At 34.0% G+C, this 24914-nt stretch overlaps 1 protein-coding gene across 1 annotated transcript in view; it reads right to left on the bottom strand.

Moving 5' to 3' along the window:
- Positions 1–24914, bottom strand: part of C5 (complement C5) — a gene marked incomplete in the record, with an annotated part of 397040 nt that overhangs the window by 86100 nt on the left and 286026 nt on the right. Inside the window, 1 exon segment of the mRNA XM_053695931.1 lies at positions 16650–16712. Coding sequence (XP_053551906.1) covers positions 16650–16712 — 63 coding nt within the window.

The following is a 24914-nucleotide window of genomic DNA, read 5'->3' as shown; positions in this document are numbered from 1 at the left end:
AAAGATCATTCCTGGGTATGACAAATTATTCTTGCAAATTGATAATTATGCAGAATTAGCTAAACTACTGCTACTTCTTCTAAAAAAGGATGTGAAATGGCACTGGAGTGAAGCTCAAGAGACAGCCATCAGAGAGCTGAAGAGAAAACTCACTCAAGCACTTGCTTCACATACCCTGAAGGGGGTAAACCTTTCTAGAGACAGGTTACACAGATATAAGCATGAGTGCTGTTTTATACCAAAAACATGACAATTTAAGCAAAATCATTGCTTATGCGAGCAAAACACTATCCACAGTAGAATTTTTTTTTTATTTTTGCGAAAAAGTCCCCTTATCTACTGTATGGGCTCTATAAAATTTCCGCAGCTATATACAAGGCGAGAAAATTATTGTAGAAACGGCCCACCAGCCTTTGCTATATCTGCAAAGTGAGAAAATAAGAGATGGGAACCTGTCTAATAGCCGCATAACAGCTTGGACTCGTCCCTTACAAGGCTGGCCTTTAGAAATTCGCTACAAAAAAAAAAAAGAATCCAGTCGCACAGGGGCTTGCTGAGCTCCACGACTGTACTGCTAAGGATCATGGGGAAGAGTTATTAGAAGATGATTTCCTGGAGGAACAATTGCTTTCCCCATATAAAATATACAATGAGGACCAGTGTCAAACATTACCTTGGGTATATGTTGATGGTTGTTCTTACCATGCCACTATTGATAATGAGCGCAGATTGGTCGCTGGCATTGGTATAACTTGGGCAAATGGATTCCCAAATATTTCTGTAGGTTTCAACATTGGACCAAGATCCAGTCAAGTAGCAGAATTAACCGCTGTTCTAAAACCCATTGAGATGGCTATTGAACAAGATATTCATGAAATTGTGGTCATTACTGACTCAAATTATGTGCGTGACAGTTTTGTTGAATACCTGCTAACTTGGAAAAGAAATGGCATGCAGAAAACTAACAACAAACCAGTCAAACATGGCAAGTTGTTCTGCGACATTGATAATCTAGTGGTATCCAATGGGTTAACCATACACTGGAAAAAAACCAAGGATTCAAGGTCCTGATAAGGAAGGAGCCATAACTGGAGAACTCCTTAATATCGACCACTTAATCTGTGCAATTCAGGTAAAAGCCATTACCAGAAACAAGGCTAAACAACAAAATGAGCCTAACCTGATACACTGGAGTCAGGATTCTCCTAGTGAGGACCTGATCACTAGTCAAAAGGAAGATCCCATTATAGGTATCTTCTATAAACACATATAAGATCCTGAAAGCAACCCCATCTCAAAAGAGGACGGTATTGGAAAGGAAGACCATAGAATCTTAAAGGGACAGTTTACTCAAATTTTTTCTCCCCTTTAATTTGTTCCCAATAATCCACTTTACCTGCTGGAGTGTATTAATTTTTTTACAAGTAGCTCCTTTACCCTTATATTGGCATTTGAAATTGTTGATTTAGCATGTGGTATCCCCACCTATTCTAAAAGTTTGTGGCCGCGCGTACCAGCTATAGATAAGCTTTGTAAACACAGCCAGCAGAAGAAATTTTACTCCCAGTGCGATATAGCAGAGATAAGGTAATAAAATGTTGATTTTCCATTGTTCTCTCAAAGTACTGGTGATTGTTTTAAGGACAGATATAAGATAAAGAAGCAGGTATATGTGCACAATGTGATACAGTAATGAGATCGGATTATACCTACAAGATCAACCCATTTTATTAGGTTGTGGCTTAAAAACACAAAATCAGAGCTTTAATATACACAAATAAACCTTAAAAAGCTAATTTTCATAAATTTTTTACTCTGCAATTGGTAAAAAAAGCAATTGTAAACACATTAAGGGAAAAACTATTTTACAGTATACTGTCCCTTTAATTAAATCCAAATCACAATTCAAGTTACAGTATGGTTTGTTAATTAGAACCTCCAAAACAGGCATCCACCAATGGGTGGTACTTACGAAGTTCAGAGGTCTCATGCTTCAACATACCCATGATGCTCCCACATCTGGCCATCGTGGTGCCAAATTAACGTATGAAATATTGTGTGACTATGCCTTTTGGCCACACATGTTGAAAGATGTTCAAACCTACTGTCAAGGGTGTTTAATATGTCCACATTTCAACCCACTGCACCAACGCATAGAGCGCCATTGCAGAAAATGGGGAATGGTAATGCCATGGTCAGATATCCAAATTGACTTTATTGGTCCAGTAACTAGGTCATAAAAAGGTAACACATACATGTTAACAGTGACTTGCCTATTTACCAAATGGGTAGTACATTAGTGCACCTAACAATAGTGCTGAAACATGCACAGCGTTGCTCATCAACCACGTGTTTTCCAGATTTGGTTTACCCCAGCGAATTGAATTCGATCAGGGGACCCACTTCACTAGCGGAGTGATGACCAAAATGTGGAAAATACTGGGGGTTAAAAGAAAGCTCCATATTGCATATATAGAGGCCTCAAGTGGTGGTGTAGAGCGTTACAGCCAGTCCATTGTAAAAATCCTCAAAAAGTTTGTGAGTGAAACAGGTAAAGACGGGGATGGCATTAAGAGCAACTCCTAGTAGTGCTACTAAGATGTCACCTTTTGAATTGATGACTGGTAGTAGAATGGTTCTATTTCAGCATCTACAGTACTGTACATCAGACCAGAACTTGATAAATGCTGCCAATACACATCAATATGTGGAGAACCTAAGGAAGCACCTACAATATGCCTTTGCATTTGCTCAAAGGAACATAGAGAAGGTCGCAACTGCCACTAAAGTCCTATTATGATCTCAAAACTTCCAAAAGGGAATATGAAATTAATGATAAAGTTTATCTTTATAACTTTAGAAGAGATCAGGTTAAGGAAAAGAAGATTCTTCTGTCATGGAAGGGTCCTTTTGTCATTACTGACAAAATATCTCCAGTTACCTATAAAATAAGGATACCAAACAATGATACTTTTATGGATAAATGGGTCCATATTAACCAGTTGCGAGCGTGCCATCCTAAATCCCAACTACAAGTCATAGAGGGAGAATGAAGTGCTATATCCCCAAATGCACTAAAGAAATATTGTAGTATAAAGATGCATAGCTAATGAGCATAAGGACTCATAAATAAAGTAATCTCTTCATAGTAACATTGTCTATGATGCATTCTGTCAGTACACTCACCAAGTACCACTGACTTTAAGCCAATTCAAATACATGTGTCTTACATATATTTAAAACTGAAAGGGGGATTTATGTCAGGATATCTGTGAGTGTTATTAAGTGATATATATATATATATATATATATAACCAAATAATTAATTTATTTGTGAAGCTGTTTGTAACACAACCCCCCTTCTTTGTTTGTCAAGGGCGCATTGCAAACATTTGTCCCAATCTACAAAGAGTCTGTGTTCAATACCTTGGCTCAGATAAAAATCTATGACTTAAATAATTGCCCTAATAAAAGTCCAGATAGATGATGACCCCATGCAGAAAAAAACAGTCGCTCGGTCTAGAGCTAATCCTTTGAAGCACAAGTATATGCAAGAGTTAATTACCCTATGCTTAGTTGAATACACAGAAATCCCAGACTTTGTGGCAGTTAGATCTTAATAGCAGAAACACATATTTTCTTTGAGAGCATAAGAATTTGGAGGATTTAAAATTTAAACAAATTATCTATATAGTTTTCAAATATTTAATGTGTAATATATATAATGATATATGAGATACATCACATGTTACATAGTGTGTTGGATATAATGAGTTACAAATAAATAACTGCATTGATATTTATAAATGTTTGACTATTTCAAAATAACAACAGCTGTTTCTTTATTTTTCAGACATGTAATAAACCAACAAGATGTCCTATGAATATTGGTCATTAACATAAGTCCAGACACTAAATATTTAAATGATGTCCACAAGTATACAATATTTATAATAACTGGGAAAGATGACAATATGCATCTTCTAAAATATTATAAGTAGTATATCATGTTTAGTATGAAAATACTCAGGCTAAATGGTATTAAATGGGCCATGTATGGAACATATTGTTATTAAAACTAGGAGATTATGGCCCCAAGTTATCAAGGTCTGTCGGACCTGATTCGACAGTGCGGATCAGGTCCGACATACTTTGCAGAATACGGCGAGCAATACGCTCGCCGTATTCAGCATTGCACCAGCAGCTCACAAGAGCTGCTGGTGCAACGCCACCCCCTGCAGACTCGCGGCCAATAGGCCACCAGCAGGGGGTGTCAATCAACCCGATCGTACTCGATCGGGTTGATTTCCGGCGATGTCTGTCCGCCTGCTCAGAGCAGGCGGACAGGTTATGGAGCAGCGGTCTTTGTGACCGATGCTTCATAACTGCTGTTTCTGGTGAGCCTGCAGGCTCGCCAGAAACACGGGGCATCAAGCTCCATTTGGAGCTTGATACATATGCCCCTTTAAGTGTATAAAAATAGGCATTTGATAAAAATATATATAAGAATCGGTATTTACTGTTAGCAGTATTGATGGTGAGACTGCATTTCCGGTCGTCTGCTGCAACCAATAGTTAAAAAATGGTATTGCAAACAAAAGGTATTTGGCTGTTCAGGGAGACATTTCCCAAATAACCTATGAGATGTTCAGCTCCGAGGGCCAATGAGAGACAAGCTTCGGTAAGGGCCTATCCAAATCTTGTAGAATTATTAAATAGCAGAAGGAGGGGTTATATCTTTGATAAAACACCCACACACTAGAGACAAAGGACAGACTCAAACAAGCAGGATAACTTTTGACTGAGAGAGAAACACACAGATTTGTGCTAAGTACCTCTCTGCAATTTTGGGACACTTTCTTAGAATAGAAAGATAACAATTTTGAAGTCTTTACTCTTGCTAATAGTGGATAAAACTTTCTTATATGACCTACAAGAAACCTCAGAAGCTGAATTCTCATACTGGCTATTTGGTAAAGTATACTGGTATTTAAATATTAATGTTTAGAAATAATTTTTGTATTTTAACATCATAAGTTACAGTTATTGCTACATATATTTTAAAATTTGTTTTATTGTGGCTAAATAAGAGGTTATTTCAGCTCAGATTAATTGGCATATAAATTGGCTGTTGCATTAACAATACACAATTTCTAGTGGTTTTATTGGAATTATATAGAACCGTTTGTGGTATTGTAATAAGCGTGAATAATTGATTCATAATCTAGTTTCTACATATATATATATTTCAAGGTGTCTATAGAGATAACTAATCTACAACTAAGGAATAAATCATTTTTAATTGTTATGTATATCCATTTTATTGGTTGGCAACTGCTAAGATAATAATAAATAATAATTTTGTAACCTGGTATATACCAACAGCACCCAGTCACGCGGTGCACCGTGTATTCAGCAAAAAAGGCACGCCAGTCCAAAAGGACCGCGCAGTCTGATGATAAGGCTGTTATGTTCTGAATAGCCATAAGCCCAAGCATCACTACACATTAGCAGACAGAATCATATAAAAAACATGATTAAAGTCCCCCCATGTTCAATAACCCCCCACAGGAGATATTAACCCTTGATTCCATAAGATAAAGGAGTCCCACTGGGACCCTGACTTCTTTCATTAACATTACATTCACATTCATATCGAAATAAAATGAAACGATCTTACCGGAATCTACGCCGTGGAACAGGAACACGACCCTTCAAGTGTGACAGATAGTAGCATCGCTTCTGACATGGACTTGAGTGAATAAAGGCAGGCAGCGAAACTCGTCAACGCTGATTGCCAAGGAGCTGTTAACATGAGTCGGGATGGTTTCGCAAAGACGACACTCCCTGTATCTCTGCACTCTAACTTTCACCCATGCTCTCACTGAGAGGCTGACAGGATTACTTAAAACTCCAGTCCCATTTCGAAGAGTACTACCTTCCATAAGAGACTAACTTCAATCTTCTGACACTTCTCTGTGGCGAAAGGCAAAGAATGACTGGGGGATGAGGGGAGTGGGGGAGGTATTTAAGCCTTTGGCTGGGGTGTCTTTGCCTCCTCCTGGTGGCCAGGTTCTGAATTCCCAAAAGTAATGAATGCAGCTGTGTGCATGTGGCTTGTGCACTATGTGGCAGCAGTGTTGCTCTCAAGTCTTGTGCACATTGTTCACTGTAGGGGTATGTGCATGACAGACAGCAAACACAACCGCACAAGTGGCACAGTCTGCACAGTTATAAAGTCTATATTATGTGAACTGAACATACACAAAACTGTAAAGATTTATCAAAGTGGTCACGGCAGTTAAATGAGAAACTTCTCAAAAACCTGATTAAAATCTGTTTATATGTTGTAATGAAATACTGAAGGAGAATTTTCTTAAAGCAACATACAAAACATAAGTAAGAAGTGAGATAGAGGTGTGAGTCAGTAAATAAACAAAACATAAGTAAGAGGTGAGATAGCGGTGTGAGTCCTTAAGTATATATATCAGTAAGAGGTGAGATAGCGGTGTGAGTCAGTAAGTATATATTACATCAGTAAGCATATATAACATCAGTAAGAGGTGAAATAGCGGTGTGAGTCAGTAAGTATATATTACATCAGTAAGAGGTGAGATAGTGATGTGAGTCAGTAAGTATATGCTACATCAGTAAGAGGTAACATAATGATGTGAGTCAATAAACATAAATAAAATCAGTAAGAGGTGAGATAGCGGTGTGAGTCAGTAAGTATATATTACATTAGTAAGATGTGAGATAGCGGTGTGAGTCAGTAAGTATACATAACATCAGTAATAGGTGAGGTAGCGGTGTGAGTCAGTAAGTATACACTACATCAGTAAGAGGTGAGATAGCGGTGTGAGTCAGTAAGTATACTTACATCAGTAAGAGGTGAGATAGCGGTGTGAGTCAGTAAGTATACATGACATCAGTAAGAGGTGAGATAACAGTGGAAGTCAGTAAATATACATAACATCAGTAAGAGGTGAAATAGCGGTGTGAGTCAGTAAATTCACATAACATCAGTAAGAGGTGAGATAGTACTATTATTAACCACTGCTTAAGTCAGCGGTGAGCTGGTTGTACGTGCTTGTGCACGATTTCCCCATAGGCATCAATGGGGAGAGCTGGCTGAAAAAAGTCTAACACCTGCAATAAAGCAGCGTAAAGCTCTGTAACGCAGCCCCCATTGATTCCTATGGGGATTTTTTTTTATGTATTTATGTTTATACCTAACACCCTAACATGAACCCTGAGTCTAAACACCCCTAATCTTACATTTATTAACCCCTAATCTGCCGTCCCCGACATTGCCGACACCTACATTATACTTATTAACCCCTAATCTGCCTCTCGGGACATCGCCGCCACTATAATAAACATATTAACCCCTAAACCGCCGCACTCCCGCATCACAAACATTAGTTAAATATTATTAACCTCTAATCTGCCGCCCCTAACATCACTGCAACCTACCTACATTGTAAAATACCTACTGTAAAATAAAACCTAACCTGTCTGACTTACACTAACACCTAACCTTACACTACAATTAAATACATTTCTTGGATGAAGTCACTTAAAGGAACCTTCATTCGTCGGGATTCGTCGTAAGAAGAAGATGCTCCGTGCTGGATGTCTTGAAGATGGACCCGCTCTGCGCCGGATGGATGAAGATAGAAGATGCCGTCTGGATGAAGACTTCTGCCCGTCTGGAGGACCACTTCTCCCAGCTTGGATGAAGACTTCTCCCGGCTTCATTGAGGACTTCTTGCCGCTTCGTTGAGGACTTCTCCCAGCTTCGTTGACGATGTATGTCCGGTATTCAAAACTGTAAGTGGATCTTCGGCGGTTAGTGTTAGGTTTTTTTAAGGGTTTTAGCTTTAGATTAGGGTTTGGGCAGCAACAGAGCTAAATGCCCTTTTAAGGGCAATGCCCATCCAAATGCCCTTTTCAGGGCAATGGGGAGCTTAGGTTTTTTTAGTTAGGGTTTTATTTGGGGGGTTGGTTGTGTGGGTGGTGGGTTTTACTGTTGAGGGGTTGTTTGTATTTTTTTTTTACAGGTAAATGAGCTGATTTCTTTGGGGCAATGCCCCGCAAAAGGCCCTTTTAAGGGCTATTGGTAGTTTAGTTTAGGCTAGGGTTTTTTATTTTGATAGGGCTATTAGATTAGATGTAATTAGTTTAAATATCTTGTAATTTGTTTTTTTATTTTGTGTAATTTAGTGTTTTTTTTTTTGTAATTTAGGTATTTGTATTTCATTTAGGTAATTGTATTTAATTTTGGTAATTTATTTAATTGTAGTGTAAGGTTAGGTGTTAGTGTAAGACAAGTTAGGTTTTATTTTACAGGTAAAGTTGTATTTATTTTAGCTAGGTAGTTAGTAAATAGTAAATAACTATTTAGTAACTATTCTACCTAGTTAAAATAAATACAAACTTAGCTGTAAAATAAAAATAAAACCTAAGCTAGATACAATGTAACTATTAGTTATATTGTAACTAGCTTAGGGTTTATTTTATAGGTAAGTATTTAGTTTTAAATAGGAATTATTTAGGTAATGATAGGTTTTATTTAGATTTAATTATATTAAAGTTAGGGGGTGTTAGGGTTAGACTTAGGTTTAGGGGTTAATAAATTTAGTATAGTGTTGGGGGCGGCAGATTAGGGGTTAATAAATGTAGGTAGGTTGTGGCGATGTTAGGGAAGGCCGATTAGGGGTTAATAATATTTAACTAGTTTTGCGATGTGGGAGTGCGGCGGTTTAGGGGTTAATATGTTTATTCTAGTGGTCGGCGATGTCCGGAGCGGCAGATTAGGGGTTAATAATTTTATTTTAGTGTTTGCGATACGGGAGGGCCTCGGTTTAGGGGTTAATAGGTAGTTTATGGGTGTTAGTGTACTTTTTAACACTTTAGTTATGAGTTTTATGCTACAGCTCTGTAGTGTAAAACTCATAACTACTGACTTTAGAATGCGTTACAAATCTTGCGGGAGAGGCTGTACCGCTCACTTTTTGGCCTAACAAAAAAAGCTTAATACCGGAGCAAGGGAAGTCACATTGAAAAAAGACTTTACGAAAATTGCGTAAGTTAATTTGCGGTACGGCCAAAAAAGTGTGCGGGACAGCTGTACCTACAAGACTCGTAATAGTAGCGGTAGTGAAAAATCAGCGTTATGAGCCTTTTTTACTCATACCGCAAAACTCGTAATCTAGCCGTAAATTACTTCACACCATGATGTGTTTTAACACATGTCTATTTTAGCTATGTTAACCTATATTTATCTGTATATATGTGCTGCTATTTTTATTAAATGAGGCTTCCTAAGTTATACAGTGAAAGCAGAATATGTGTTAGTGAAGGGAACAAACTGTTTACCTTATGTGTGAAACAAGGGTCCAGGGTCATCCCCATCCAAATATAACACTGCAAGGTTCGCAGGGAGTAGGTGCTCAAACCTTCAAAGACCCCCCTCCAAGGTCTAATGAAATAGATAGAACAAAAAGGAAAGAAGGTAGCACTCTTGTAGCAGGAAACACCTTTTATTGGAGTAACGTTTCGAGGCTACTTGCCTCTTTCTCAAGCTTACATATCCTAAATTGTGAACAAGACTTTATTCACAAGGCAATTAGTGAAGGGCCAATCCCCAGGCTCACAAGGGGCGTGTGCAACAAAATGACATCACACAGCAACTTAGTGTCAAAAATCATCAATTATTAACCCATTAGAGACTGTCTGGAAGATAGGTCCAACAACTATATACAATTAAAAACAATATAGCTACACAGAATGGAGGAAAAGCACAATAGGACCAGATATGCAATATTAAACTAGAACAAACAGTTCAAATTAATGGCATAAGGTCAAATTCTCTGTTAAGCCCCTTTGGTGACATAGTATCTAATAACCAAATCCATTTGGCTTCCTTGTGAGCCTGGGGATTGGCCCTTCACTAATTGCCTTGTGAATAAAGTCTTGTTCACAATTTAGGATATGTAAGCTTGAGAAAGAGGCAAGTAGCCTCGAAACGTTGCTCCAATAAAAGGTGTTTCCTGCTACAAGAGTGCTACCTTCTTTCCTTTTTGTTCTGTAATTTAATATAGCTCATATATTTTTACCATATATAAGTCAATTAAAGGGACATACCCATTTAAACTTTAGTCCCCCATTCTAATAATTTCTTAAAAAATTGGTTTAGGGCTTCAACTCTTTTCACTGCGAGGCATCTCTATTAGAGGACGTATTGCAAAGCCATATATACCAGCTTTGCAACTAGTTGTAGTTGCAATTAAAGGGACATACCCATAGGCTATGTTTATTCATGCGACTTGCTTCATATTTAGCCCCTCTAACAATTCTTTTGGGGTAACCCCTATCTATAAAACGTTCCTCCATTTCTGCTGCATGCTTCTGGTACTTTTCTTTTGAAGAACAGTTCCTACGTAGTCTGAGAAACTGTCCTTTGGGAATCCCTTTCTTTAAATGACATGGGTGGTGACTTGAAGCTAAGAGGAGGCTATTGGTAGCAGTCTCTTTGCAATCATTTTCTGTCACCAAAGTACCTCTTTCTACCCTCACTTTAATGTCCAAGATTTCTTGTTCACTGTCCTGTAAAGTAACAGTAATATTATTCAAATTAGTGTTAAGGACAGCAACAAAGTCTTTTAGGCTCTCTTCTGACCCTTCCCATATCAAAAATATATCGTCCACATATCGTAACCACATGTGGATGTATTTCCCAAATAGAGGATTTTGATATACTTCATTTATTTCCCATGAGCCTAGGTGGAGGCAGGCGTATGTGGGGGCACAGGTCGCACCCATGGCCGTCCCACACAATTGTTTGTATATTTTGCTATCAAACATAAAGATGTTATTTGTTAAGACAAAAGTAAAACATTTGATGACAAAATCGGTTTGTATTTGAAAAGCAATCCGTCAAATCATGAGGAAATGTTCACATGCTTTAATGCCGATTCCATGCGGAATGGACGAGTATAATCTTCCACATCAAGAGATACAAGAAGGGCCCCTTGGGGAACAGTCAAACCATCAATTTTGCGCAGGAAATTGGCTGTATCATGTACAAAAGAAGGCATTGTGTTGCAAAAAGGTCTAAGGAAAGAGTCAATATAGTTGCCAAGATTTTCAGTAAGACTGCCAATTCTGGCTATAATTAGCCGGCCAATTATAGCCGGAATTGGCAGTCTTACTGAAAATCTTGGCAACTTTTTGGACATTAAAGTGAGGGTAGAAAGAGGTACTTTGGTGACAGAAAATGATTGCAAAGAGACTGCTACCAATAGCCTCCTCTTAGCTTCAAGTCACCACCCATGTCATTTAAAGAAAGGGATTCCCAAAGGACAGTTTCTCAGACTACGTAGGAACTGTTCTTCAAAAGAAAAGTACCAGAAGCATGCAGCAGAAATGGAGGAACATTTTATAGATAGGGGTTACCCCAAAAGAATTGTTAGAGGGGCTAAATATGAAGCAAGTCGAATGAATAGAGATAGCCTGCTCTTCCCTAAAATGAAGGATCAAACCTCTAAAATTAGGCTAATCACTGACTTCAACTGTCACTGGAATTGCCTAAAAGAAGTACTTGCAAAAAATTGGCACATATTGCTTAGTGACGAAAGTGTGGCCTGTGAAGTGGGGGAATACTCCAGTATTACTGCAAGAAGAGCCCCCAATCTACGGGACAAACTAGTCAGAAGTCAATATGTTTCCAAATCCAAAGGAAAAGAATGTCTTACAAGCCATAGAACAACACGTAACCACCCATGTGGAAAATGTGTGGCCTGTAAATACATGGTTAAAACCAAAGAGTTCAAAACAAACACTGGGAAAGTTTTTAAATTAAAACATTTTGTCAATTATAATACTGAAGGAGTAATATACTTACTCTCATGCGCATGCCCTTGTTTCTACATAGGGAAAACCAAAAGAGCAATAAAAGGCAGAATCACAGAACATCATGATGATATCAAAAATAAGAATCAAAAGAGCAATGTCGCAAAACATTTGGAAAATTTTCATGCATGTAATCCTGACTCTCTAAAATTTATTGGCATAAACAGAGGAATAACAAATGGTAGAGAGGGTGATAATGATAAAACTCTCCTAAGAAAGGAGTGTAGATGGATATTCACTTTGGGTACTCAACTCCCAAATGGCTTGAATGACAAGCTTGATATGGCTTGCTTCCTTTAAACGTAAAGTTCTCTATCTGATTACTTTATATATTCTATAGCAAATTTTCTTTTGTTGGCATTAGTATGTAACTTCTTGTTTGCGTGATGATAGCAAATATTTTTCGAAATCTTTACGATTGTAATCTGTCAAATACGATTAATTTTGACAGGTTTGCTACTAAGTGACAAATATAGATGGTAAAGTTACTTTCCCCCACCAGGAGGGGCTTAATATTGTATTAAGATAAAAAGGGATGCCTATGTTCTCATTTTATATGCCCTGAGGAAGCCCCGTCTCACTACCAGACGAGGGGGTGAAACGCGTGTCGGAATTGGCTAACTGGTCCATGTGATGTGAGCACCTGACTACAGAGTACCACTACGAACCTTGGCGTGTTATGGAGCGGTCTTCCTTTGAGCACGGATATGGTGAAAGAAAGTTTCATTCCTAGAGATGCAAGCCATTATTTATTTGAGCAACCAACAGTAAGGTGTAGTATACACCCTTTTCCAAGAGCAAGTGGATTGGTTAAAAATTTGCAGTGGATACCAAATCCACATAGGGACTGGCAAAAGTATCCCTATCGAGGGTTTGTGATTACCTATGATGCTAATACATGGAACTGGTATTTTGTTACTCACTAACCACGGATTAACCCTGCATGCTCAGTTGACTTTCTTATGGCTTCTGTAACTGCACATTAATGCTAAGTCATATTTATGAATGTGACTGACGATTATACTGTATGTTTGCTATGAGCTTGCTAACTCATTCTTGCATGTATTATTGGGATGCATACTATCATATTGTGTGTATATATATAGGTAGGATTGTTTAACTAACAACTTAGATCCCATCTATAATACCTGCCCAGTTTTTACCTCCGCACAAGTTGGAAGTGGGTTCTGTGTGCAGTAGGGTGTAGTTGGTCGGTTAACTTTCTTATTTTCTCTATATAATCATGCTTGAACATCTATGCCTATTTTATGCTCTACTAAGCCTTCTAACACATGAATATGTTGTGATCTGTTTTGAAGTATGATACTTGGTAATATAGGAGATGCTTCCTAACAACTTAGATCCCATTACAACACCTGCCCAGATTATTCCTCCTTACTTTTCATTTGGGGGACTGTGTGCAGCAGGGTGTAGTTGGTTAGGTGACTGTCCTATGTTATCTTATGGTATTAAATGGCGCCTTGTGCTCACCCTGACCTGTCAGTTTTTTTCTGTATATTTTGTGTTTACTATTATGTGTAACTTGTAAACATATGTGTAAACTTGGAAATACATTTGTTGTGCCAACTTTTTTAGACTTTAAATCTTTTGTGAGACTTGTGGAGAACCCACGGAGTGAGGTGTCGCTGTATTCGAATACATTTATTGTTGACTTTTAATTTATGATTGAGGAGCCTTTATTCCTAAAAGAGTGCTGAAATCCGTGTCTTTTATGCAACAAAATACAGTAAGAGGTGAGATAGCGGTGTGAGTAAGTAAGTATATAGATTAGTAAGATCAGTAATATATATATATATATCAGTAAGAGGTGAGATAGCGGTGTGAGTCAGTAAGTATATATACAGTATATCAGTAAGAGGTGAGATAGCGGTGTTAGTAAGTATATATTACATCAGTAAGAGGTGAGATAGGGGTGTGAGTCAGTAAGTGTATATACAGTATATCAGTAAGAGGTGAGATAGCGGTGTTAGTAAGTATATATTACATCAGTAAGAGGTGAGATAGGGGTGTGAGTAAGTAAGTGTATATATATATATCAGTAAGAGGTGATATAGCGGTGTGAGTTAGTAGGTAATATATTAGTAAGAGGTGAGATAGCGGTTTGAGTCAGTAAGTGTATATCTACTGTATATATATATATATATATATATATATATATATATATATATCCTATATTATAAAAGGCCAAGTGTGTTTGTCTGAAGCTGTCATGCGCAGTAGGACAAACACACTTGGCCTTAGATTGACCTCCTCGCACGCTCACCTCCGTAATTTAAGCAGCAGCGCGAGACAGCTGACTCCAGACCCTGGAGAATAGACCTCGCACGCGCACCTCCGCAATTTAAACAGCAGCGCGAGACAGCTGACTCCAGACCCTGGACCTTTACAGTGGAGCGACTAGTCGCGTGAGGATCAGTTACAAGCGTCTGGCTGTCACAAGGAACGGGTCGGGCTAAGGCGCGAGGCTTTAAAAAGTTAATAAAAGAGCGCAACGCTCCGCTATACCTCACACATGAATTGAAAGCTCAGTACTTATGTTAAAAAAATTCCGCTATACCTCACACATGAATTGAAAGCTCAGTACTTATGTTAAAAAAAAAAATAATAACTGCGAGAGAGGGGGGGGGGAGAGAGAGAGAGAGAGGGGGAGAGAGAGAGGGGAGAGAGAGAGGGGATAGAGAGAGAGAGGGGAGAGAGAGAGGGGAGATGTGGGGAGAGAGGAGAGAGAAAGAGGGGAGAGAGAGAGGGGAGAGAGAGACAAAGGGGAGAGATAGAGAGAGAGAGGGGAGAGAGAGAGGGGAGATGTGGGGAGAGAGGAGAGAGAAAGAGGGGAGAGAGAGAGGGGAGAGAGAAAGAGATAGGGGGGAGATAGAGAGAGAGAGAGGGGGGAGAGAGGGGGGAGAGAGAGAGAGGGGAGAGAGAGAGAGAGGGGAGAGAGAGAGAGGGGAGAGAGAGACAGAGGGGGGAGATAGAGAGGGGAGAGAGAGGAGAGAGAGAGAGAGGGGAGAGAGAGGAGAGAGAGAGGGGAGAGAGAGGAGAGAAAGAGAGGGGAGAGAGAGAGGAGAGAGAGAGGAGAGAGAGGGGAGAGAGAGGAGAGAGAGGGGAGAGAGAGGAGGGAGGGGAGAGAGAGAGAGAGGGGAGAGAGAAAGGGGAGAGAGAGAGAGAGAGAGAGAGAGAGAGAGAGAGAGGGGAGAGAGAAAGAGGGGAGATGTGGAGAGAGAGAGGGGAGAGAGAAAGAGAGTGGGGAGATAGAGAGAGAAAAGGGAGAGAGAGAGAGAGAGGGGAGAGAGAGAGAGACAGAGGGGGGAGATAGAGAGAGGAGAGAGATAGAGGGGGGAGAGAGAGAGGTGGGGAGAGAGAGAGGTTGAGAGAGGGGATAGAGAGAGAGAGGGGAAAGAGAGAGAGGGGGGGAGAGAGGGGAGATAGAGGGGATAGAGAGGGGAGAGAGAAAGAGAGATAGAGGGGAGAGAGAAAGAGAGAGAGGGGAGAAAGAGAGAGAGAGAGAGAGAGGGGAGAGAGAGAGGGGAGAGAGAGAGGGGGGGAGAGAGAGAGAGGGAGGGGAGAAAGAGAGAGAGGGGAGAGAGAGGGGAGAGAGAGAGATGGGGGAGAGAGAGAGAGGGGAGATGGAGAGAGGGAGAGGGGAGAGAGAGAAAGAAAGAGGGGAGATAGAGAGAGAGTGCAAAAGAGGGGGGGGGAAGAGAGAGCACAAAAGAGAGGGGGAGAGAGAGAGCTCAAAAGAGAGGGGAAGAGAGAGCGCAAAAGAGATGGGGGAGAGAGAGAAAGCAAAAGAGAGTGGGTAGGAGAGAACGCAAGGGGTGGGACCACTGTACTGCAAAAATGGCCCGTGTAAACCGGCTTTAGGACTAGTATATATATATATATATATATATATATATCAGTAAGAGGTGAGATAGTGGTGTGAGTCAGTAAGTATATATATCAGTAAGAGGTGAGATAGCGGTGTGAGTCAGTAAGTATATATATATCAGTAAGTGGTGACATAGCGCTGTGAGTCAGTAAGTATATATATATATCAGTAAGTGGTGAGATAGCGGTGTGAGTCAGTAAGTATATATATCAGTAAGAAGTGAGATAGCGGTGTGAGTCAGTAAGTATATATATCAGTAAGAGGTGAGATAGTGGTGTGAATCAGTAAGAATATATATCAGTAAGAGGTGAGATAGCGGTGTGAGTCAGTAAGTATATATATCAGTAAGAGGTGAGATAGCGGTGTGAGTCAGTAAGTATATATATATCAGTAAGTGGTGAGATAGCGCTGTGAGTCAGTAAGTATATATATATATATCAGTAAGTGGTGAGATAGCGGTGTGAGTCAGTAAGAATATATATCAGTAAGAGGTGAGATAGTGGTGTGAATCAGTAAGAATATATATCAGTAAGAGGTGAGATAGCAGTGTAAGTCAGTAAGTATATATATCAGTAAGAAGTGAGATAGCGGTGTGAGTCAGTAAGTATATATATCAGTAAGAGGTGAGATAGCGGTGTGAGTCAGTAAGTATATATATATATCAGTAAGTGGTGAGATAGCGCTGTGAGTCAGTAAGTATATATATATATATCAGTAAGTGGTGAGATAGCGGTGTGAGTCAGTAAGTATATATATCAGTAAGAAGTGAGATAGCAGTGTGAGTCAGTAAGTATATATATCAGTAAGAGGTAAGATAGTGGTGTGAGTCAGTAAGTATACATACACGAGCAGTAGCGATACCATATGTACTTCCGGTACTTATAATCAGATCATCAGGTATTGGCACCTGCAGACACATAAAAGGTTCAGGGAGAAGATTAACAAGACTTATTAAAGGGACATTTCACGCAGCATATATCAGCAATAAGTATCAAGAGTTTGCAAATCAAGGGCAATTCAGGGATAGATTTCTTGAAAACTCTTTTAGACGTATATTCCTGGTCGCCTTTACTGTGACCAGTTAGAGGCAGATATTTATTAAGCTGTGCATGTAGTAGTATGTATAACAGATTCATTAGATATATTTATTAAGCTGTGTATGTAGTAGTATGTATAACAGATTCATTAGATATATTTATTAAGCTGTGTATGTAGTAGTATGTATAACATAGATTCATTAGATATACTTATCAAGCTGTGTATGATGTAGTATGTATAACAGATTCATTAGATATACTTATCAAGCTGTGTATGTAGTAGTATGTATAACAGATTCATTAGATATATTTATCAAGCTGTGTATGTAGTAGTATGTATAACAGATTCATTAGATATATTTATTAAGCTGTGTATGTAGTAGTATGTATAACAGATTCATTAGATATATTTATTAAGCTGTGTATGTAGTAGTATGTATAACAGATTCATTAGATATATTTATTAAGCTGTGTATGTAGTAGTATGTATAACATAGATTCATTAGATATACTTATCAAGCTGTGTATGTAGTAGTATGTATAACATATATTCATTAGATATATTTATTAAGCTGTGTATGTAGTAGTATGTATAACATAGATTCATTAGATATATTTATTAAGCTGTGTATGTAGTAGTATGTATAACATATATTCATTAGATATATTTATTAAGCTGTGTATGTAGTAGTGTGTATAACAGATTCATTAGATATATTTATTAAGCTGTGTATGTAGTAGTATGTATAACATAGATTCATTAGATATATTTATTAAGCTGTGTATGTAGTAGTATGTATAACAGATTCATTAGATATATTTATTAAGCTGTGTATGTAGTAGTATGTATAACATAGATTCATTAGATATATTTATTAAGCTGTGTATGTAGTAGTATGTATAACATATATTCATTAGATATATTTATTAAGCTTTGTATGTAGTAGTATGTATAACATATTCATTAGATATATTTATTAAGCTGTGTATGTAGTAGTATGTATAACATATATTCATTAGATATATTTATTAAGCTGTGTATGTAGTAGTATGTATAACATATATTCATTAGATATATTTATTAAGCTGTGTATGTAGTAGTATGTATAACAGATTCATTAGATATATTTATTAAGCTGTGTATGTAGTAGTATGTATAACAGATTCATTAGATATATTTATTAAGCTGTGTATGTAGTAGTATGTATAACATATTCATTAGATATATTTATTAAGCTGTGTATGTAGTAGTATGTATAACATAGATTCATTAGATATATTTATTAAGCTGTGTATGTAGTAGTATGTATAACATAGATTCATTAGATATATTTATTAAGCTGTGTATGTAGTAGTATGTATAACAGATTCATTAGAAATATTTATTAAGCTGTGTATGTAGTACTATGTATAACAGATTCATTAGATATATTTATTAAGCTGTGTATGTAGTAGTATGTATAACATAGATTCATTAGATATATTTATTAAGCTGTGTATGTAGTATTATGTATAACAGATTCATTAGATATATTTATTAAGCTGTGTATGTAGTAGTATGTATAACATAGATTCATTAGATATATTTATTAAGCTGTGTATGTAGTAGTATGTATAACAGATTCATTAGATATATTTATTAAGCTGTGTATGTAGTAGTATGTATAACATAGATTCATTAGATATATTTATTAAGCTGTGTATGTAGTAGTATGTATAACATAGATTCATTAGATATATTTATTAAGCTGTGTATGTAGTAGTATGTATAACAGATTCATTAGATATATTTATTAAGCTGTGTATGTAGTAGTATGTATAAGTATGTATAACATATTCATTAGATATATTTATTAAGCTGTGTATGTAGTAGTATGTATAACAGATTCATTAGATATATTTATTAAGCTGTGTATGTAGTAGTATGTATAACAGATTCATTAGATATATTTATTAAGCTGTGTATGTAGTAGTATGTATAACATATATTCATTAGATATATTTATTAAGCTGTGTATGTAGTAGTATGTATAACATATTCATTAGATATATTTATTAAGCTGTGTATGTAGTATTATGTATAAGTATGTATAACATATATTCATTTGATATATTTATTAAGCTGTGTATGTAGTAGTATGTATAACATAGAATCATTAGATATACTTATTAAGCTGTGTATGTAGTAGTATGTATAACATATATTCATTAGATATATTTATTAAGCTGTGTATGTAGTAGTATGTATAACATAGATTCATTAGATATATTTATTAAGCTGTGTATGTAGTAGTATGTATAACAGATTCATTAGATATATTTATTAAGCTGTGTATGTAGTAGTATGTATAACAGATTCATTAGATATATTTATTAAGCTGTGTATGTAGTATTATGTATAAGTATGTATAACATATATTCATTAGATATATTTATTAAGCTGTGTATGTAGTAGTATGTATAAACATAAAATCATTAGATATACTTATTAAGCTGTGTATATAGTAGTATGTATAACATATTCATTAGATATATTTATTAAGCTGTGTATGTAGTAGTATGTATAACATAGATTCATTAGATATATTTATTAATCTGTGTATGTAGTAGTATATATAACAGATTCATTAGATATATTTATTAAGCTGTGTATGTAGTAGTATGTATAACATATATTCATTAGATATATTTATTAAGCTGTGTATGTAGTAGTATGTATAACATAGATTCATTAGATATATTTATTAAGCTGTGTATGTAGTAGTATGTATAACATATATTCATTAGATATATTTATTAAGCTGTGTATGTAGTAGTATGTATAACAGATTCATTAGATATATTTATTAAGCTGTGTATGTAGTAGTATGTATAACATATTCATTAGATATATTTATTAAGCTGTGTATGTAGTAGTATGTATAACATAGATTCATTAGATATATTTATTAAGCTGTGTATGTAGTAGTATGTATAACATAGATTCATTAGATATATTTATTAAGCTGTGTATGTAGTAGTATGTATAACAAATTCATTAGATATACTTATTAAGCTGTGTATGTAGTAGTGTGTATAACAGATTCATTAGATATATTTATTAAGCTGTGTATGTAGTAGTATGTATAACATATATTCATTAGATATATTTATTAAGCTGTGTATGTAGTAGTATGTATAACAGATTCATTAGATATATGTATTAAGCTGTGTATGTAGTAGTATGTATAACAGATTCATTAGATATATTTATTAAGCTGTGTATGTAGTAGTATGTATAACAGATTCATTAGATATATTTATTAAGCTGTGTATGATGTAGTATGTATAACATATTCATTAGATATATTTATTAAGCTGTGTATGTAGTAGTATGTATAACATATTCATTGATATAATTATTAAGCTGTGTATGTAGTAGTATGTAAAACAGATTCATTAGATATATTTATTAAGCTGTGTATGTAGTAGTATGTATAACAGATTCATTGATATATTTATTAAGCTGTGTATGTAGTAGTATGTATAACATATTCATTAGATATATTTATTAAGTTGTGTATGTAGTAGTATGTATAACATAGATTCATTAGATATATTTATTAAGCTGTGTATGTAGTAGTATGTATAACATAGATTCATTAGATATATTTATTAAGCTGTGTATGTAGTAGTATGTATAACAGATTCATTAGATATATTTATTAAGCTGTGTATGTAGTAGTATGTATAACATAGATTCATTAGATATATTTATTAAGCTGTGTATGTAGTAGTATGTATAACATATTCATTAGATATATTTATTAAGCTGTGTATTTAGTAGTATGTATAACATAGATTCATTAGATATATTTATTAAGCTGTGTATGTAGTAGTATCTATAACATAGATTCATTAGATATATTTATTAAGCTGTGTATGTAGTAGTATGTATAACAGATTCATTAGATATATTTATTAAGCTGTGTATGTAGTAGTATGTATAACAGATTCATTAGATATATTTATTAAGCTGTGTATGTAGTAGTATGTATAACATAGATTCATTAGATATATTTATTAAGCTGTGTATGTAGTAGTATGTATAACAGATTCATTAGATATATTTATTAAGCTGTGTATGTTGTAGTATGTATAACATATATTCATTAGATATATTTATTAAGCTGTGTATGTAGTAGTATGTATAACATAGATTCATTAGATATATTTATTAAGCTGTGTATGTAGTAGTATGTATAATAGATTCATTAGATATATTTATTAAGCTGTGTATGTAGTAGTATGTATAACATAGATTCATTAGATATATTTATTAAGCTGTGTATGTAGTAGTATGTATAACATAGATTCATTAGATATATTTATTAAGCTGTGTATGTAGTAGTATGTATAACATAAATTCATTAGATATATTTATTAAGCTATGTATGTAGTAGTATGTATAACAGATTCATTAGATATATTTATTAAGCTGTGTATGTAGTAGTATGTATAAGTATGTATAACATATTCATTAGATATATTTATTAAGCTGTGTATGTAGTAGTATGTATAACATAGATTCATTAGATATATTTATTAAGCTGTGTATGTAGTAGTATGTATAACATAGATTCATTAGATATATTTATTAAGCTGTGTATGTAGTAGTATGTATAACAGATTCATTAGATATATTTATTAAGCTGTGTATGTAGTAGTATGTATAACATAGATTCATTAGATATATTTATTAAGCTGTGTATGTAGTAGTATGTATAACATATATTCATTAGATATATTTATTAAGCTGTGTATGTAGTAGTATGTATAACATATTCATTAGATATATTTATTAAGCTGTGTATGTAGTAGTATGTATAACAGATTCATTAGATATATTTATTAAGCTGTGTATGTAGTAGTATGTATAACATATATTCATTAGATATATTTATTAAGCTGTGTATGTAGTAGTATGTATAACATAGATTCATTAGATATATTTATTAAGCTGTGTATGTAGTAGTATGTATAACATAGATTCATTAGATATATTTATTAAGCTGTGTATGTAGTAGTATGTATAACATAGATTCATTAGATATATTTATTAAGCTGTGTATGTAGTAGTATGTATAACAGATTCATTAGAAATATTTATTAAGCTATGTATGTAGTACTATGTATAACAGATTCATTAGATATATTTATTAAGCTGTGTATGTAGTAGTATGTATAACATAGATTCATTAGATATATTTATTAAGCTGTGTATGTAGTAGTATGTATAACAGATTCATTAGATATATTTATTAAGCTGTGTATGTAGTAGTATGTATAACATAGATTCATTAGATATATTTATTAAGCTGTGTATGTAGTAGTATGTAACAGATTCATTAGATATATTTATTAAGCTGTGTATGTAGTAGTATGTATAACATATATTCATTAGATATATTTATTAAGCTGTGTATGTAGTAGTATGTATAACATATTCATTTGATATATTTATTAAGCTGTGTATGTAGTATTATGTATAAGTATGTATAACATATATTCATTAGATATATTTATTAAGCTGTGTATGTAGTAGTATGTATAACATAGAATCATTAGATATATTTATTAAGCTGTGTATGTAGTAGTATGTATAACAGATTCATTAGATATATTTATTAAGCTGTGTATGTAGTAGTATGTATAACAGATTCATTAGAGATATTTATTAAGCTGTGTATGTAGTAGTATGTATAACATATTCATTAGATATATTTATTAAGCTGTGTATGTAGTAGTATGTATAACATAGATTAATTAGATATATTTATTAAGCTGTGTATGTAGTAGTATGTATAACATAGATTCATTAGATATATTTATTAAGCTGTGTATGTAGTAGTATGTATAACATATATTCATTAGATATATTTATTAAGCTGTGTATGTAGTAGTATGTATAACAGATTCATTAGATATATTTATTAAGCTGTGTATGTAGTAGTATGTATAAGTATGTATAACATATTCATTAGATATATTTATTAAGCTGTGTATGTAGTAGTATGTATAACATAGATTCATTAGATATATCTATTAAGCTGTGTATGTAGTAGTATGTATAACATATATTCATTAGATATATTTATTAAGCTGTGTATGTAGTAGTATGTATAACATAGATTCATTAGATATATTTATTAAGCTGTGTATGTAGTAGTATGTATAACAGATTCATTAGATATATTTATTAAGCTGTGTATGTAGTATTATGTATAAGTATGTATAACATATATTCATTAGATATATTTATTAAGCTGTGTATGTAGTAGTATGTATAACATATATTCATTAGATATATTTATTAAGCTGTGTATGTAGTAGTATGTATAACATAGATTCATTAGATATATTTATTAAGCTGTGTATGTAGTAGTATGTATAACAGATTCATTAGATATATTTATTAAGCTGTGTATGTAGTAGTATGTATAACATAGATTCATTAGATATATTTATTAAGCTGTGTATGTAGTAGTATGTATAACATATTCATTAGATATATTTATTAAGCTGTGTATGTAGTAGTATGTATAACATATTCATTAGATATATTTATTAAGCTGTGTATGTAGTAGTATGTATAACAGATTCATTAGATATATTTATTAAGCTGTGTATGTAGTAGTATGTATAACATAGATTCATTAGATATATTTATTAAGCTGTGTATGTAGTAGTATGTATAACAGATTCATTAGATATATTTATTAAGCTGTGTATGTAGTAGTATGTATAACAGATTCATTAGATATATTTATTAAGCTGTGTATGTAGTATTATGTATAAGTATGTATAACATATATTCATTAGATATATTTATTAAGCTGTGTATGTAGTAGTATGTATAAACATAGAATCATTAGATATACTTATTAAGCGGTGTATGTAGTAGTATGTATAACATAGATTCATTAGATATATTTATTAAGCTGTGTATGTAGTAGTATGTATAACATATATTCATTAGATATATTTATTAAGCTGTGTATGTAGTAGTATGTATAACATAGATTCATTAGATATATTTATTAAGCTGTGTATGTAGTAGTATGTATAACAGATTCATTAGATATATTTATTAAGCTGTGTATGTAGTATTATGTATAAGTATGTATAACAGATTCATTAGATATATTTATTAAGCTGTGTATGTAGTAGTATGTATAATAGATTCATTAGATATATTTATTAAGCTGTGTATGTAGTAGTATGTATAACATAGATTCATTAGATATATTTATTAAGCTGTGTATGTAGTAGTATGTATAACATATTCATTAGATATATTTATTAAGCTGTGTATGTAGTATTATGTATAAGTATGTATAACATATATTTATTAGATATATTTATTAAGCTGTGTATGTAGTAGTATGTATAACATAGAATCATTAGATATACTTATTAAGCTGTGTATGTAGTAGTATGTATAACATATATTCATTAGATATATTTATTAAGCTGTGTATGTAGTAGTATGTATAACAGATTCATTAGATATATTTATTAAGCTGTGTATGTAGTAGTATGTATAACATATTCATTAGATATATTTATTAAGCTGTGTATGTAGTAGTATGTATAACAGATTCATTAGATATATTTATTAAGCTGTGTATGTAGTAGTATGTATAACATATATTCATTAGATATATTTATTAAGCTGTGTATGTAGTAGTATGTATAACATAGATTCATTAGATATATTTATTAAGCTGTGTATGTAGTAGTATGTATAACATAGATTCATTAGATATATTTATTAAGCTGTGTATGTAGTAGTATGTATAACATAGATTCATTAGATATATTTATTAAGCTGTGTATGTAGTAGTATGTATAACAGATTCATTAGAAATATTTATTAAGCTATGTATGTAGTACTATGTATAACAGATTCATTAGATATATTTACTAAGCTGTGTATGTAGTAGTATGTATAACATAGATTCATTAGATATATTTATTAAGCTGTGTATGTAGTAGTATGTATAACAGATTCATTAGATATATTTATTAAG

Source organism: Bombina bombina, chromosome 12 (genome assembly GCF_027579735.1).
Source record: "Bombina bombina isolate aBomBom1 chromosome 12, aBomBom1.pri, whole genome shotgun sequence".
In the NCBI taxonomy this organism is placed as follows: domain Eukaryota; kingdom Metazoa; phylum Chordata; class Amphibia; order Anura; family Bombinatoridae; genus Bombina; species Bombina bombina.
Note: the sequence above shows the minus strand (reverse complement) of the source record. Positions and strands in the feature narration are given on the sequence as shown.